We start from the raw sequence: 18,322 nt of genomic DNA on the forward strand, positions 1-18,322 counted from the left end.
TCAACATAATTACTTCCAGTATTGTCAGTCATCTTTTAAATACCTTTACATATATCAGCAAAGACAAAAGTAATTTTTACAGTAAATGCTGCAGCTGTGAACAGCCTTCAATATAGTGCTTTAACAATAACAATGTAATCATTAGTGATGAGTGAACCCTGCTTTGCTTTGAGTTTGGGAAAAACAAATGTTTTGTAATTTTAGTGAACTCTGCAAGATGTATTGAAGTCAACGGGAGAAACTGCACTAATTTTGCGTGGATTAAATCTTGCAATGGTCTTTTAAGTGTCCCTACTGGCTAGAGAGCCAACTATGATGGACAGATAATTGTGGCCAAAAATGCTACCTGAGTTGCATGACAGTAGTGCTAACCACTGAGCCATTGTGCCTCCCTGAGATCAAATTATATTAAGTATTGGGCTGCATTATTGCTTTCTAGGGCCAGCTTACTCACAGAGAAAACACATTTTCACAGACAGAAGTCACAGAAATGCTCGATCACCTGTAGCCACACACAAGTCTCCTATCTCACTGTAATAAAAACCCTTATCTATATATATAAAATCCCTATGTGCGCCCAGGTGTCTGTGTGTGGGTGTCTTCTGGTGAAGTGCGCATGCGCGGGGCATGGTGCGATGCGCGATATTACTGTCAGAGAAAGTTAGAGGCGTTTTACGGAAATACAAACCAGTATTACTGCGAGAGGAAATTAAAAGTACACAATACAGTGACGCATATTACAGCCACATACAAGCCAGTATTACTGTCAGAGGAGATTAAAGGCATATTACCGACGCGCACGCCTGTATTACAGCCAGAGAAAATTAAAGGTATATTACGGACGTACAAGCCAGCAGACGTAGAAGACGGTATCCTTCAATAAGGGCGCGCACAAAAAGGCGAGCCTCAAAAGGGCGACCTCAATTGAGCGCAGCGAATAAAGGCGCGTGTAAATAAAGATCTGCACCTTTGTTGCTCTTCACATATTCCAGAGCCATTTGAACTAAATTATCTACGAACGCCTTTATTCGCTGTGCTCAATTGAGGTCGCCCTTTTGAAACTCGCCTTTTTGTGCGCGCCCTTATTGAATAGAGCCGTACAAGACAGTATTACTGTCACAGAAAATTAAAGACACACAATACACGGCGGCAGCCCACGAAGAACGGTCAGCTCAGCAAGTAAACATCAACAAAAGAAAGACTGAAAGAAAGAAAAATACGACCAACAAAAAGAATGAGGTCAAAGTCCCTTGCCATTTAATATAGACTGTTCCTACTAATGTTTATGCACTACTGTTCTAGCGCCCATTATTGTAACGGGCTAAATGACTAGTATGTGATATATTGAGTGATAACCGTCTAAGATGCTTGTCTTGTGCAGCACCATCCTTTTATAGTACAGCTCTCCACAGCAGCAGTCCTGAAACTGAGTGCAAGCTCCAGTGTTCAATTGTTTTGCTTATGGTGGTAGCAGATGGTCTTTTGTGTGTATAAAAGAAAAAAAAAAAATCAGTAACATTTTCTGAGTAGAATCTCAGAGATGAAACAACATGGCAATGTGAAGTGCAATAAGTCAGAAAAAGTCAAAGGAGGACAGTGAGACATGTACACTCATGAAATAATTGCAGATTCAAGAACACAATGGCAATTGGCATCAGCCGTTGTACTTCTAGTGTTAAATTATTTTATTTTTCTCTTCCGGCTTGCTCTTTACTGCATTTTCTTATCCTTTTTACCTCAACAAATCCTCTCCTGTGTGTTTGTGTGTGTCCTGTGGTGGGTTGGCACCCTGCCTGGGATTGGTTCCTGCCTTGTGCCCTGTGTTGGCTGGGATTGGCTCCAGCAGACCCCTGTGACCCTGTGTTTGGATTCAGCGAGTTGGACAATGGATGGATGGATCCTCTCCTGCTGCCGTTATGGACATTGCTAAACATTATTTCCCACATGTGAATAGCGGTCTGTCTTCAGCAGACAACTATGAATTAATCAAAGAAAAAATGTCACATTTAAAATCATTCAAATGAAGAAGAAAAAAAGAAATCTGAAAACTTCGCGCTACAGTTATTTCTGTTAGGTAAAAAAACGAAAAATGACTACACACTCTTGTAAAATGGCATCACAATGTTTTTCACACACCATGTTCATAGCCAATACTGATCTGACAAGTTGAATGGAAAAAGTGCAATGTGGTAGAGTAGTGGATGGGGCAATTATACTGAAAGTGAAGAGCACAGCAATGAATGGTAGCTAAATCAAAGTTTTCATAATCATGACAAACCGGAAAATAAATGCAAATGCAGTAATAATTGGTGAACTTTCTTTGTCAAAATAAATGGATCGATACAACATGGTACTTGACCTTACATTAAATGCCTTAAAAAAACATGATTTGAGTACAACCATACTGGGAATTAATAACATTTCTCTATTCTAATATTATTACTAAAAGGAGAGTTAAAAAAAAAACATAAATGAATGAGTGGGTGGATGGATGGATGTTCTTCCTGGCAGAATTGCTGAGGGATGTAATAATGATCATATATTCTCATGGTTGCAAATAATTGTTATTCAAAAAAAAACTTTTATTTTCAGGAAAAACGTTAGTCTTCCAAAATAATAAACCACCCACAAGTTACAATAATGTTACTGTAAACTCAGATGGCCGTAATACTGGTGAACTGCCTCTTAATAGACATATTATTATTATTATTATTACTATATTTCAATGTAGAGGGTCTCAAAATTAAATTACTATACTGGAAAAAAAAGAAAAAGAATTCAGTATTGATATCTGAGAAAGGAATACCCAAACCTTACATTATGAAATATGTAATTAATTTTACAATCAAATATTAGAGAAGATAAAATCAATACTAATAAAAGGAAGCCAAGTATGTTAAGAGGCTTGAAAGTTGTAATGTGCAAAAAGAATAAGCATTTTAAGATGGAGCACTTTGTTTTGCACTTTGTACAAAACATTTAATGATAACTTTCAGAAACACCAACAACCAAGGAGGAGTATCAAAGGATGGCACTAAACTCTGGGTTTTTTTTTTTTTAAGCAAAACATAAGCAGTTGGAAAGCACTCTCCCAGTAAAGTAAACACCACACCCTGTGCACACAAACCGTATCTTTAATATAATCTAAAATATCTGACATCAACTTGAAAATATTTGCTCTTTGGAGCTGCAAAAGAGCTATGTTGTTTTTATTTATTTCTTTACTGAAACAATCAATCAAAAGCATCAATTTCATAGTTATTTTTAATTTGTTTAACTTTGATTCTAGTATTTATTATAAAAACTTATTCACACACTTTAAACTTGTTCAGTGAAGACATCAGAAAATTGCACAAGCTTGAAGTCCACAGGTGAACGAGGGCCCCATTCAGTTTAAGATTCCATGTTTAGAAATATCCCAAAATGGATAGTTTTAAGGGCAGTAAATGCAAAGCATTTTGCAGGCCTCTAATTAATTCTGTGAGGTTTCCAAAAAGCCAGCCAAAGTGCCCACTGCATTACTATTGTATCTTACACAGTGATTTTGCAAGAAGACAGACAAGGGTGTGTGTAGTGGTGCAATTTTTATATACAGTGGGAAAGTTCACAGTTTGGCAATCCAGACAGAAGCAATTATTCCCTTTTCCATGCCAAACTTTCTAAATAAATTCTAACACCACTTAAAATGACTGGTATGCATCAAATTTCATTAAACCATTGTTTCAGATTCTGATCATTTGTGCAATATATTTAGTTGATACCCAGGTGAACTGCAGAGAAAGGGGGCACAAGATGGGGAAAGTGCATACAAATGCTCTAGGAAATAAAGCGAAGCTGCACTGGTGGAAATGTCCCCTGTCAAATTCCAATTCCAGAAAAGATATTAAAATACCAGTGATAGTACAGTTATAGTATGCAGCAAGGCCTTCAGTTAATTGTTAACTACAAAGTAAAACCTGCTCCATCTGACAAGCCCTCACTTCCATAAAAAGGAAATAAATTCTGTTATGCCTGATGTACATAACAAGATGAAACAATGGACTGAATAGAAATAACCAGTTGGGTACCAACTCAGAAACATAATGCAGGGTGGCATCTAGGGATGCAGAACAGCAGGAATGCACCTAGAGTTGTTTCTACATTGATACTTGTGTCCTGTACGTTTCAGCTTGTTTCTCTTTCTACAGATTTGTTTAATCTGACACTTAAGTAGGCAAAAACTCTATGTGGGTTCAAAATAGCTACTAAAACAGTTTTAAAGTACATACCCTATTCATTAACTTATTGCCTCAATGATCACAGATCTATTCCCAGACATCTAAATAATGAGTGTATTTTAATGACTCAAAGCAAACTTTCTGTAAACATGCACTTGGATTCATGACAGTCTGCCTACATGGCAAATAGATCAGTGGAAGGGACAGTGTCCCTGGGGATTCATTTTTCAATATCTAGAATTACCAAAAATGTTTTCTCTACTTTTAGATCATCTTTATGGGTCTTCATTCATATGCAATTGTGCCTCTCAACCATCTTGACAAACACATACACTGTGTATAAATCAGTGCCCGTGTTACTGGCTATTTGATTGTATTTCTGACAGGAAGGTGATGGTTAGAGGCAACAAAATGTGTAAGTAAATCACAGCTTTGTGTCTTATCACCACTCTTTAATTTTCTGTACATGCCTGTTTGCATTTCACATGCAAATTCTGTACGGAATGGTCGAGTTTACTGATGAAAGTACTGTTACGGGTCTTATCCCAAATTTTCAACTGTCTATGTACAGGAATGAGGTCTTGTAACAATATAGGCAAAGTGGTGAAGCCTCAACATCTTTGAATTGAATGTAAAAGAAAGAAAAAAAGTCTCTAGACAGAGGAGAAATTCAAGATCCTTGGTATCACCACTTCTTATAGGGCTGGGAATTTTCAATGACAATTGCATTATATTATCCCAATAGCATAGCCCAAATATGGTAATACTGAGATTGTTATTGTTCATATTAAGTACTGTATTGCTTTTTAGGTGTGCAATATATTCCAAATTTGATGATGACAGTCAGCATTGACTTTTGTACACATTTTCTGCAATTAAGAATTTCTTTTGCATCCTGGAACATTTTGGGATTGTAGTTGGTTTAAAATTAGTTTAAAAATATATTTTGTTTAACATTTATGTTAATATTTACAACTGCGTCATATTTGTTTTAGAGTTTCTATTGTCATTCTGGACATGCACTGCTTAGATGCAATGAGCGGTTGCCAGGGGTTTTACCAGGAATTGTGTGGCATGATGTCATCAATGTGGCATCTTATATTCTGGGACTGCATGTCTGCCTGCATCCACGTTTACGGAGAATAGCAAACAACATGCATGTGTTAGTTTGGTGTGCTGTGTGGCTTTTGAAATGCTAGTAAATCTCCTTTTGATAATGATTTAGATTTAGCATTTTGGTTTGGATGGCAGATTTTTTGAAATCCTGGTTTTTGACTGTCTTCTTTCACATTTACATTTCATCTCCTGGTCCGTTTTCTGATTCTTTGATTATTAATCATTTGGCCTTGCTCCATTTTTGCATAATGACTGTAAACTTGAAGTCATATGCGTGCAATTTCAGATGTAAAACAGGGAACATGCATTTATGGTACATTATACACATGTCAGTATATAGTGTAAATTTAGTTCTGGGTCAATGCCTGGAAGATGAGTCCTCATGTTTGTAGTAGTCCTGTCAACATATCATTGAGATATGTGAGTGCTTCATACAGTTAGGTCCATAAATATTTGGACAGAGACAACTTTTTTCTAATTTTGGTTCTGTACATTACCACAATGAATTTTAAATGAAACAACTCAGATGCAGTTGAAGTGCAGACTTTCAGCTTTATTTCAGTGGGGTGAACAAAACGATTGCATAAAAATGTGAGGCAACTAAAGCATTTTTTTAACACAATCCTTTAATTTTAAAGGGCTCAAAAGTAATTGGACAAATTAAATAACTGGAAATAAAATGTTCATTTCTAATACTTGGTTGAAAACCCTTTACTGGCAATGACAGCCTGAAGTCTTGAACTGATGGACATCACCAGATGCTGGGTTTCCTCCTTTTTAATGCTCTGCCAGGCCTTTACTGCAGCGGCTTTCAGTTGCTGTTTGTTTATGGGCCTTTCTGTCTGAAGTTTAGTCTTCAACAAGTGAAATGCATGCTCAATTGGGTTAAGATCAGGTGACTGACTTGGCCATTCAAGAATTTTACACTTTTTTGCTTTAATAAACTCCTGGGTTGCTTTGGCTGTATGTTTTGGGTCATTGTCCATCTGTATCATGAAACGCCGCCAAATCAATTTGACTGCATTTAGCTGGATTTGAGCAGACAGTATGTCTCTGAACTCAGAATTCATTCGGCTGCTTCTGTCCTGTGTCACATCATCAATAAACACTATTGTCCCAGTGCCACTGGCAGCCATGCACGCCAAAGCCATCACATTGCCTCTACCGCGTTTTACAGATGATGTGTTATGCTTTGGATAATGAGCTGTTCCACGCTTTCTCCATACTCTTTTCTTGCCATCATTCTGGTAGAGGTTGATCTTGGTGTCATCTGTCCAAAGAATGTTTTTCCAGAACTGTGCTGGCTTTTTTAGATGTTCTTTAGCAAAGTCCAATCTAGCCTTTCTATTCTTGAGGCTTATGAGTGGCTTGCACCTTGCAGTGCACCCTCTGTATTTACTTTCATGCAGTCTTCTCTTTATGGTAGACTTGGATATCGATACACCTACCCCCTGGAGAGTGTTGTTCACTTGGTTGGCTGTTGTGAAGGGGTTTCTCTTCACCATGGAAATGATTCTGAGATCATCCACCACTGTTGTCTTCCGTGGACGTCCAGGTCTTTTTGCGTTGCCGAGTTCACCAGTGCTTGCTTTCTTTCTCAGGATGTACCAAACTGTAGATTTTGCCACTCGTAATATTGTAGCAATTTCTCGGATGGGTTTTTTCTGTTTTCGCATCTTAAGGATGGCTTCTTTCACCTGCATGGAGAGCTCCTTTGACCGCATGTTGTCTGGTCACAGCAAAATCTTCCACATGCAAGCACAACACCTCAAATCAACTCCAGACCTTTTATCTGCTTAATTGATAATGACAAAGACGGACTTGCCCACACCTGCCCATGAAATAGCCTTTGAGTCAATTGTCCAATTACTTTTGAGCCCCTGAAATGAAGGGATTGTGTTAAAAAAAATGCTTTAGTTGCCTCACACTTTTATGCAATCGTTTTGTTCACCACACTGAATTAAAGCTGAAAGTCTGCACTTCAACTACATCTGAGTTGTTTCATTTAAAATTCATTGTGGTAATGTACAGAACCAAAATTAGAAAAAAAGTTGTCTCTGTCCATATATTTATGGACCTAACTGTAACTAAAATATTGTTTGTATTGTGGTCACCAGGGGGTACTGCAGCTCTCCAAACACCCAACACAACCACACAGACACAAGTTCTGGTGTATAACAAAGGGTTTTATTATGGGAATCTTTCTCAGATAAGTGTTTCCCACATCACAAGTTATACTCAATCAATCCATCTCTATTCTTCACTCCTCCACTCCTTCAGGTAAGCTTTGTTTTCTTCCTCTCGACTTTGGCTCACCTGGCTGAAGTCAAATGGGTCCTTTTATCTGGGGCCCAGGAGTATTTCGCTGCCAAGGCATAACCCAATGGAAACACTTCCAGGCCAATCGGCAGTTCCAGAAAGTAGGAATTGTGCATTCCTTCAGCTTCACCTGGTGGCCCCAATGAAGACAGCAGGGCAGCACCCCAGGAATACAAGACCCGGCAAGCCTTGCAAGCTTCGAGTGGGAATACTAAACCAGTGAGGATGCTGCCTATTGTGTTTGGTAAGGAAATGTCCTGAAAACATTACCTTCCCTGGTCCTTCCATGCTTTTGTCATCTGTGCCTGGGTAAGTATCCCAGTTCTACTCTGGCCAGGACATCAGTCCCAGTGTACTCTCTCTCACAGTATATAAAGGTTTGTTCAAAATATAAATTGCACGTTCATCAATATACTTTTCCACAAAATTTATTACTGTAAATGTTCATACAGAAGAAAAATGCACTGAAAAATACTCAAATATAAATGTAAATTAACCTTCACGTGCTCCTGTCAGCTGCAATTGGAAAGACAGTCCTAGTTCGGAGTGTCACGGAAAAACTTAATTTTAATAGGGCAATTTTTGCAAACTGCACATTTCATGCGTAGCTACTTATTGATGTAATATTGTGAAAAATCAAAATGAACTCTTTTACATTGATTTACTTTGTTTAAAAAAATGTAATGCTTGCACATTTCCACATATTGCATGCCTTAAATTGTAACAATGTTGAAAAGATGCTCATAAATCACACAGAAAAAAAACAAAAAAGGCAACACAACATATATTTAGATTTTTTTCATTTGTATCTATTCCCCTCTTTGCCTAATTTTTAGAACTCTCCCAAGGAAGAGATACAATTATCCATTATTGCTAACAGTTCTTTGAACTTAAGTTTTTGTTGGATACTTATTTTTTCCAAGTCTTTGAATCATCCTGCTTTCATTTTTTTCATTTTGTTTAAAGATTTTTATTTTAATGCAATACTCTTGTTCTTCAAGCTACCCAATTGGATGCTGCTATTTTTTAGAAACAGTTGTCAAGATGTGTTTTCCCATTGTTACCACACTACTGGTTTTGAAAAAAGCAGGAAGTCATCTTTCCCATTCAAAACAGCAGTGCCTGGCATTTACAATCATCCTTTTGTTGGATTAAGACTTATTAAAGAAAACTTAACATCAGTGAGTATAAAGATTTCATATTTGGTGTCACTTTTGTTCTTGTTTTACCTTATAACTCTCACTTTCCTGCTTATCTTAAGATGTTTTTTAATCCTAATGTCTTCGTTTCTGACCTATATGTAAGAAAAATAACCAGAATCTGTACATTCTGATAAAGCTAGATGTTCAGAATAACAAGGAAAACAATGACCATTTTTATAGGTCAGTTATTAAAAGTGTTCTGAAGATTTGGTATGGCAATCAGCAGCCTTCTGCAATAATCTGAGAAATGTGTGTACTGTATTTATGTTCAGAAATTATTAATACTATTGTGCTTATGCTGTATGGTGCATCAATATTTTATTTCAATGGGTTTCACCAAATAAAACTCAATGTAACTGCTACAGAAGTAAAGTAACATAACTTCATCAATGCCATTAAATTAATTTCAAGATACTAGCATGCCAGAATGTATTCCTTGCAGCATCAGGTACAAGGCAGAAATCAACTGTTAACAGGGTGAAAGTTTATTGCAGGGTCTGCTCATGCACACACCCAAACCATGGCCAAATTACAATCTCCATTACATGCCTTTGGGATGTAGGTGGAAAATTGGAGTACCAACTGGAAATCTGACACAGGGAGAAGATGCAGATGAATATATAGCACATAAGCATGGGATTTAATCTCAGAACACTAGATGCATAAAGCAGCAGTGGTAACTACTGAGCCACCAGTAAAATATGTCAAATGTAATATTTCTATTATTTCAACATATGCAGTGTTCAATGTAACCACCACTATCACAGATTGTGGAGACACATTAGCTGTATTCAGCAATGCTTTTCTATCACTCATTCACACAATACTTTTTTCAGTGAACTACAGTAGTTATTTCTAAGCTACTGATTTTCTGGAGTTGTTGTTGATCCACCATTTAGCCATTCTAAATAACATCTGCAATTACCACATAAAGAGTACAGTCAAATTGTGTTAAATCAGCTAAAGGCTTATTTTAATAAAAACACGGCATCAGGCCACTACAAACATCCATCTATTTCTTAAGTCAGATATCCAGTTATCTACTAAATGGGTTGTAGTACAGCAAGCTCTCATGCTTGCGATACGTACAAAACATGATTGTACTGAAATGGAATACCAGTCTACAGGACACCGTCATGAGTATTGCTACGCTAATGACTTTATCAGAATCAAAATAAAAGGAGCACATGGGGCACTGGTGAGTAAACTACCTGTTTTCCTCTTAGGTTTAAAGCCAAGTACACAAAAGTAAAAGGGAAACTAGAGATCAGACACCTCCAGCCCCCACCACTGATCAATTCATACAATACACACCTGTACTTTCCTGAACAGGCTTACATACCTAGAAAGATGAACAGGCTGTTCTTTTGTAAACATGAATTATACAAACAAAAGAGAAAGGCATTGTGCCATTGTGGCTTCTAACAGTATATATAGCAGCATATATAACTAATCTGCCTGCCAATATATGTCCTGCAAGACCTCTTGGGTCTCCAGCTTCTTTAGATTACATTTATACAATGCTGAACAACCTAATAATGTATGATTGCACTGTATGACAAGCCCTATATGAACATAGGAAGAATGCATAAGCTTTTCAAAAATGACATGAGACAAGAAAGATAATTTCTACAGCACATTACTACACAGTGCCATGATAGGATCATGCTTATTATAAATGGTTCTTTCTTAATTTGTTGTGCATATGTTTTGTTTGCACTCGATGTATTTGACAACTTGCAATAGAGTTTCAATAAAAAGTGTGAATATTGCATTACTGAATGTATTCTCACATGGAGGCCGGTATGAAATTCACCTACAACGGATGGGATAATATGGGCAAACCTATACATATTAAATTAGTTAAACTGTGATGTTTTCGTAAAATAAAAGCTTTTATGCTAGAACTTGATGCTGGCATGATTATTCATTAATTGTTCTCTACCTGTTCCTCCTAATAAGAATACTCTGCAATGAACAGTACTGTATAGTGCAATCCATAAGCCATACTGCCTAACTCAAGCAGACTATAGCATTGTACAAGGAACCAAATATGGACTATATGAAGACTTCCTTTTGCCCTGAAGATTTCAATTAAATCGCATAGCAGAGGCACTGTTTATCAATTCAGACATAACAGATTTCAAGATTACATAGCTCTGTGCTAAATGGGAACTACAGTTAATTCAAATTCCATATTATAAACATATAATATACTAAATCAAGCTGTAAGTAGTGGGCTCACTTCCAGTAACCTCAGGCACAGATAAGAACTTGAACTGAACTGACAAAATGTAGAGCTCTTGAGACACTGGAATATGGATAGCGCACTGTAATATGATGTAATGTCCTATTCCAAAGTCGCCAGGATACTTTTTATTTCCTTCATAAATTGTATTTTACTAATAAGAAAATATATTACTTGTAAGTACTATAATTAGATTACATTCGCTTTCCCAGAAAAAAAGATGCAATGACTCTGACTTGCAGCATTATACTTGACCCACACAGTTACTAAAAAAATCAGGAGGCATCCAACCAAAATAAAACCTTCAAGCATTCCCTTTGATAACCTACCATTTTAGAATCTTAAACTACTCTAAATGACTTCCTTGTTATTAAAAACAGCAGCATGGAACAATTACTCAAAACGTACACAGTTTACAGGGAAAATTAAAATGCTTTCAAAAGCAAATTACAGAATCAGTTGCAAACATTGTAACAAAGAGCTCCATTCAATGAAACAACGGCGAAGTTATTTTATTTTACATCAAACACAGTGCCGATCTTGCCTAAACCAACATGTACCCTTACCTTGAAGAGATAACCTGTACTCCATCGCCATGGCATTTTGAAAAAAGCAAACCTTTTTTCTCGCTGTAAAGTAGTGCTGGGATTCATGCTGCAAAGGACAAGTCACCCTGTTGTTTCTCTAAAGTATCTCTTGTACTCCACAAAAAAATTAAGCACTATTTTAAGCTGAAAATGTTTACAGGATGCCACATGCCTGGCGCCAATCTTTGCTCCGGCTCTCTTTCTCACTCACTCACACACTCCCTCTCTCTCTCTCTCCCCTATCCACAAAGTCTCCCTCCTCCTCCTTCTTCTTTCCCATGTTGCTTTTTTTCTGGCATTCTGTTCTCCTTATTGCCCCACCCTGGACCCAGCTGGGGTCTGACTCTGCTCAGCTGACTCTGCGGAACTACAAATGAGCTGCTAATGTGCTGCATCCTTATTTCATCAGCACTTAACCCTCTGGCTCCCAGACAGCTACAACTTTGGGTCGTCTTAAGTTTTTCAGACTTCTAGGATGCTGCTTTAGAATGCATAATCCATCAAAGAATACAGTAATTAGTTTGATAAAGATCTGTAAGCACAGAGAAAACTGTTGGGAACATCTGGCAAGCCAAGTAAAACATGGTACTGTACTTGAAAAGGCTACTAGAAGGTACATTGCATCCGCATGTTTAGATTTATCTATCCATCCATTTCATGAGACCACATTGTCCATTTAAGGGATGCAAAGAGCTAGATGGAAAGTAAGAACCATCAATGCACACAAACATACTTCACCATAAGACACGCTCACTTATACACAGTCAATTTAGTTTTCAATTCAAACAGGTTTCTTCTTTGATTTTGAAAGGAAACTACAGCATTTACCAAAATCACATCCTCACAGATTTTGACAGTGAACTGAACCTACTGTCTTAGAACAATGAGACAGCAATACCAACCAGTGTACCACAGTGCCACCCAAACGTTATTTACAGAAAACGCCAAAATTGATGCTTGATCAGTCACGTAAAGGACAAACCTGGCTGTTTTTCAAAAAAGGTAAGTTTATTTTGATGATATCCAAATATATTGTAAGTTTCTTCTGAAGTACTTACTTTTTACTGTTTTGTATTTGATTTGCTGGCCTTCTCCCAATGAATGCTTCAGCAGTACATATTAATGTTCTTATAAACTTGGCTAAATGTTTGAAGAGAATGAGTATCCTTAAAGAGGGAGACTGACTTGCTCTATGAAGTGATTCATTTTATACATGAAGGCATACTTGCATTATCTGAATTCTTCAAGCAAACATGTTATGTTACAAGGAAAAAGAAAGCCAAAGAATTACAGGAAGATAACAAAACAGCCCTTAATGACATTAATATCTACTTAAAGCAGACCAGAGCAACCCTTTTCAGAAGGAGTCTGATTAATTTCTGGTTAGTATCTTTTTAAATTTATTACTTCCTAGATAATTAGCTTTGCTGCCGTCAGTGCTTAATAATAAATTTGCACATGAAGATAAATGCCCCTATGTCTACCAAAATATTTTCTGACCAGTAGATGACATAATATACAGTACATAATAAAGAGAACACACTTGCTCAGTCACCATTCTATAAAAGCATTTAAGCAGTTTATCAAAGTAATTTGTACAGTTGTTAAACTTAAATGTGTATAGTTTATAGCTCTAATAAATAACAATGTAATGTTATCAAGAAGCAAATTTTAAAACAAAAAATGGATTACGTTGGTGCTGTAAAGCCAAACAACAAGTGCATTGGGAATGGTAATAGTTACAAGCTTAAATGTCACAGTATCTTACGAGAAGTATAAACTACATAATATTATACTGGAAATATTCATACAAGGTAGGGCAATTTCATTTGAGGTTGTCAATTAGTCATTCCATTTTATTTGTACATTTCTTGTTTTTAACAAAACCCTGCAATAAATTACTTTAAAAAGTAACACCATTATATTCAACAGGGATTCAAGGAATGAAGTCTTTATTATTTATTATTATTATTGCTGCTTTTAACAACAAGTGTAATCCTTGTTATTAGTACTTTAAATAAAATTAACGATCCTATATACTTTCTAAACCAAACCACTATTAGTTTGACTGGATTGGGCTTACATAAAATCAATACAACCTTTTTCTGTTAATGAATCTACAGAGGACATTCTACATCCGGAGTTAATTACTGCAAACAATAAGCCTGACACTAATAATCCTCTCACCGAATTTCTCTGCAAGAGGTAAACCCAGCTACAACACTTTCAAGCTGTTCTTTAAGGCTAACTCTTGTAATAAAATATGATAACTTCTTCTTAAAGAAAATGAAGCCCAGATAAAAAATGGAAATAATTAAAAAATTTACTTTAGTAAAATCTGTGCATGGAAATTTACTATAAAGGCTTATTGTACTCTATAACTTTCTGATATATGATGTGCCAGACAATGCACCTACTTCTGGCACACATAGTGGGCATTAACACCCTTAATCGCCCACTTCTGGAGTAATATACACTACAGATAAAATATTCCAGACTTAATATGATGTAGAAATCAAGAGCTTAACAAATATAGCAGAATAATGGGGGCTCTGTTATTTGTAGGTTATAAAAAAAAAAACAAATCACAGAATAAATATATGACCTCTTCAAAATCACAATGAACTAATAAAAAAAGTGTTAATTGAAATAAGTCTAACAGTAACTCTACTACGAAGATTTAGGTTTATTTTTGGAGGTGACAAATGGATTTCCAATCATATTTTTATATGTAATGACAAGAAATTTTTTGAAGTGTTCTCCTCCTCCCAGCCATTAATATATGCATGCTCTAACCATTAGAAGTTATGATTGCTAGTTTGCCATTGCCACTGTATACCTCTGCTGTGCACGTTCTCCCCACTATTGGGTTTACTCTACATCACATTATTTGGCAAACATAAATTAGCCCAAGGTGTGTAAGTGCACCTTGTTATGAGTTAACATTCTGTCTGAAACTTGTTTCTGCCTTGAGAACAAAAAGTCAATTAGCGTAAGCCATCCTAACTTGGGTTGTTTGTAAGAAATGTAATGCTTTACTTCATTAGGTAGACGTCTACATTCAAATAGTAAATGTTTAAAGTCTAAATATTCTCAATTGTAATAAAACTTTCACCCTTTGTCAGAGGTCCATAGAGGGCTGGGTCTCTAGTAGAGGATCAAAAATAGCATGATTTTGTAATCACTGATCATGAAATAGCTTAAAATGATTCCCCACATGTTAATGTTTGAAATTTGTAATTTTTAACCTTCTGAAGTTGGCTCTTAGAGGGCTAGGTCCACTTTTAATGAATCAAATGGAAACAAAATATATTCATGAACAACAATCTGGAAATAGCATAAAACAACACTCCACATGAATATTTTATAGACCCCCATTTTTTCCCAAAGTCTTGTTTAAAGGAGTAACTTTGGTCTCTTGTTTCCCATTAGGGGGTAAACCCGTAGGGTAAGTTGATGTGACATGTACAATTTCAAGTCCTTCTGATTATGTTTGCTGAAGACACCTACTTGTTTAGTCTTTATCCTAGAGGTGTAATTTCCTGCACAAAATATGGCCTGAAAAGGCTAAAAAGTTATTTATTCTATTCTAGAGGACCAGCATAGGGGGAACTCTAAAAATCTAGATGTCTTCACCAACATAAGGGGAACTCCAAAAATCTAGAAGTTTTGCAAAAGCAGACACCAGGATGAGTCAAACAGCATTTCACATGTGGGCGTTTTCTCATACCAGTGAGTCAAGAGGTGCCAGACCAAAAAAAAACCTGAACTGATTTCAAAGTGTTCATAAGAAAATCTTGTAAACACAATATTCCACAGTAGTAGGGAATTGTGAAGTGGACATATCTTAAAAGAGAATCACTACCACTTATAGATGTAGATGTTGGTCTATTAATAGGCGCCAACATTCTGAATGATGAAGTCATGAGGACCCATGTCCAGTAGAGGGGAAGGCACTTGTTGCTATTGATGTCTCAGCCTTTCATTCCACCAGGACTTTTTTTTTTCCTAAAAATGACTAGTATACATGAAGAAGTTGACAGTAAGAGTGTTCACCAATACTTGAAGAGCATCAAAAATAGCTAACACCAAGAAGGAATTTTGAACCAAGAGATGTTGTCTTGATGATAGTAAATGAAGCTGCACATTGAAATTCTTGGATCGTGTATCAAGACAATTTCTGATGCCAGAGGTGCACTCAGAAATGTACAGAGCAAAACTGGACATAACAGCGAATAAACATGATCTACTACAAGGAATAGAAGATAATTGAAATGAGAGATCCTAAATATTTGTTTTGTGGTTCAGTTACACTGTGAACAATGTGTTGATGGATAATTTATGGATTGTACTCATCCTCCCCATAAATAATTAGAGGACAAAAACATAAGGGCCAGTTCAAGAAAGTTAATACAGTGATCCCTCCTCGATCGCGGGGGTTGCGTTCCAGAATCCCCCGCGAAAGGTGAAAATCCGCGAAGCAGAAACCATATGTTTGTTTATATGGTTATTTTTATATTGTCATGCTTGGGTCACAGATTTGCACAGAAACACAGGAGGTTGTAGAGAGACAGGAACTTTATTCAAACACTTCAAACAAACATTTGTTTCTTTTTCAAAGGTTTAAACGTGCTCCATGACAAGACAGAGATGACAGTTCCGTCTCACAATTAAAAGAATGCAAACATATCTTCCTCTTCAAAGGACTGCGCATCAGGAGCAGAGAATGTCAGAGGGAGAGAGAGAGAGAAAAACAAACAATTAGAAATCAATAGGTGCTTTTTGTGCTTTTAAGTATGCGAAGCACAGTGCGGGAAGCATATCGCGCAACAAAGTAACCACAAGTAAGCCCAGCAAGGAAGGGAGCAATGTGAACGTAATCTTTCAGTGTTTTTTGAGGAGAGGCCGTATCCTCTAGGGGTGCGAACAGACCCGTGCTCACAATATATTTGAGGAGTTTTATTTAATACGTAATACGTGCTCTGATTGGGTAGCTTCTCAGCCATCTGCTAATAGCGTCCCTTGTATGAAATCAGCTGGGCAAACCAACTGAGGAAGCATGTGCCAGAAATTAAAAGACCCATTGTCCACTGAAACCCATGAACCAGCGAAAAATCCGTGATATATATTTAAATATGCTTACATATAAAATCCGCGATACAGTGAAGCCACGAAAGTCAAAGTGCGATAAATCGAGGGATGACTGTATTAAATTCACATAAGTATGTGCTCAACTAGAACAGAATGTTAATTTTTTGCTACATACTGCAGATATTGGAAGGTTCAGTTTTATCATATAGAAGTGTGAAGGAAGGATCCTAAGATTCTGATATAATTCTATTCTAATAAAACAAATTCACTTCAAAAATATAGTTAAAAAATGGAAAGGTATAGAGGCACACAGTTTTCTGACAGTATCTACTGTTAAATTCATTAATTTATGTAAAATGTATTAACATAATTAATAAGGAAAACAGTACCCTAAAAAAACAAATGAAAGATATATCACATAAACCTGAAACGGAAAAACCATAAGCAAGAAGTTATATTTTGCGTATATTATGAATTTTTCTCTTCATTTTTTTGTGCATCAATTGTTTAATGTTATTTTAGAATGCAGTGTCAAGAATCTGCGAATTTCTCACCAGTTTTAACATCATTACACTGATTACCTTTACAATTTATGGCATATAAAACTCATTCTCACATTTTGGAGTGCCTGTCCCCTAAATATTCCCAATCATAATCTTAGATCCTTAAACCCTAGTTTTCTTGTTATTCTAAGAGATACTGAAAGCATAACATAAGTGGTAAGATGGCCTTTTCCTGTCAGGCACCAAAAATCTGGAATTCATTATGTATAGTGATATGCCAGATTAATACCATGAAACATTTCTAACCCCCCCCCCCCCCCTTTTAAATTTGGCTTTTTCATAGCTGCTTTTTAGTTACACTAATAGATTGTATATGTATTGGAATATATAATTCTTGTATTTGCATATATTATTAACCTTTGTTTTTCTCTGTTTTCTTTTACCTATTTTTCTGTGGTGGTATTTTGAGTCACCACCGCCTAATCACAGTACTCTGTAGCCACCTATGATGTTAGAATGAATGTGGACAATTCAACTGTTGCAGAGACTCACTGCATCGAATCTTCAAGGATGAAGCTTAACAAGTGTACATTTACATTTACATCATTTAGCAGACGCTCTTATCCAGAGCGACTTACAACAGTGCTTAGTAGTCTACGACTGTTCTTCAGTCTTTAAGGCTAGGATTAAATCTACTGTCATTAAACAAGTTACCGCTGACCAAGTTGTATACAAAACCCTGCTAGAAGAAAATAGTACGTTAGTACAAAATGTTTTTTTTATTTTTTTTTTGAGAAAAAAAAAGGGTAGAAAAAAAAGTATGGGGACTTTAGTCCAAGTGCTGTTGAAAGAAGTGTGTCTTCAGGCGACGTTTGAAGACAGTGAGGGTCTCCGCTGTTCGTACAGCAAGAGGAAGTTCGTTCCACCACTGAGGAGCCAACACTGCAAAGAGTCTTGATGCATGTCGTCCTCTTCTTTTAAGTAAGGGTGGTTCAAGACGTGCAGTGCTTGATGTTCTGAGACAGCGAGAAGTGACACG

At 36.5% G+C, this 18,322-nt stretch overlaps 2 protein-coding genes across 8 annotated transcripts in view; both read right to left on the reverse strand.

The window, feature by feature from the left end:
• The window catches only part of tns1b (tensin 1b), a 793,111-nt gene that overhangs the window by 204,839 nt on the left and 569,950 nt on the right, over nt 1-18,322 (reverse strand). Inside the window, exon 1 of one of the 7 annotated variants that reach the window (XM_051930512.1) lies at nt 11,669-11,887. The exons of the other annotated variants lie outside the window; for them this stretch is intronic. Within the exon in view, the coding sequence (XP_051786472.1) occupies nt 11,669-11,755 (87 nt within the window). The 5' untranslated portion in view covers nt 11,756-11,887. Of the gene's footprint in view, nt 1-11,668; nt 11,888-18,322 lie in introns of those variants that run through there. 7 annotated transcript variants of the gene reach the window in all.
• The window catches only part of zgc:92380 (uncharacterized protein LOC445086 homolog), a 1,014,629-nt gene continuing 1,007,173 nt past the window's right edge, over nt 10,867-18,322 (reverse strand). Inside the window, exon 8 of the mRNA XM_051930529.1 lies at nt 10,867-10,881. The gene's annotated coding sequence lies outside the window, so the exon portion shown is untranslated. The remainder of the gene's footprint in view (nt 10,882-18,322) is intronic.

Source organism: Erpetoichthys calabaricus, chromosome 8, assembly GCF_900747795.2.
Source record: "Erpetoichthys calabaricus chromosome 8, fErpCal1.3, whole genome shotgun sequence".
NCBI lineage: Eukaryota > Metazoa > Chordata > Cladistia > Polypteriformes > Polypteridae > Erpetoichthys > Erpetoichthys calabaricus.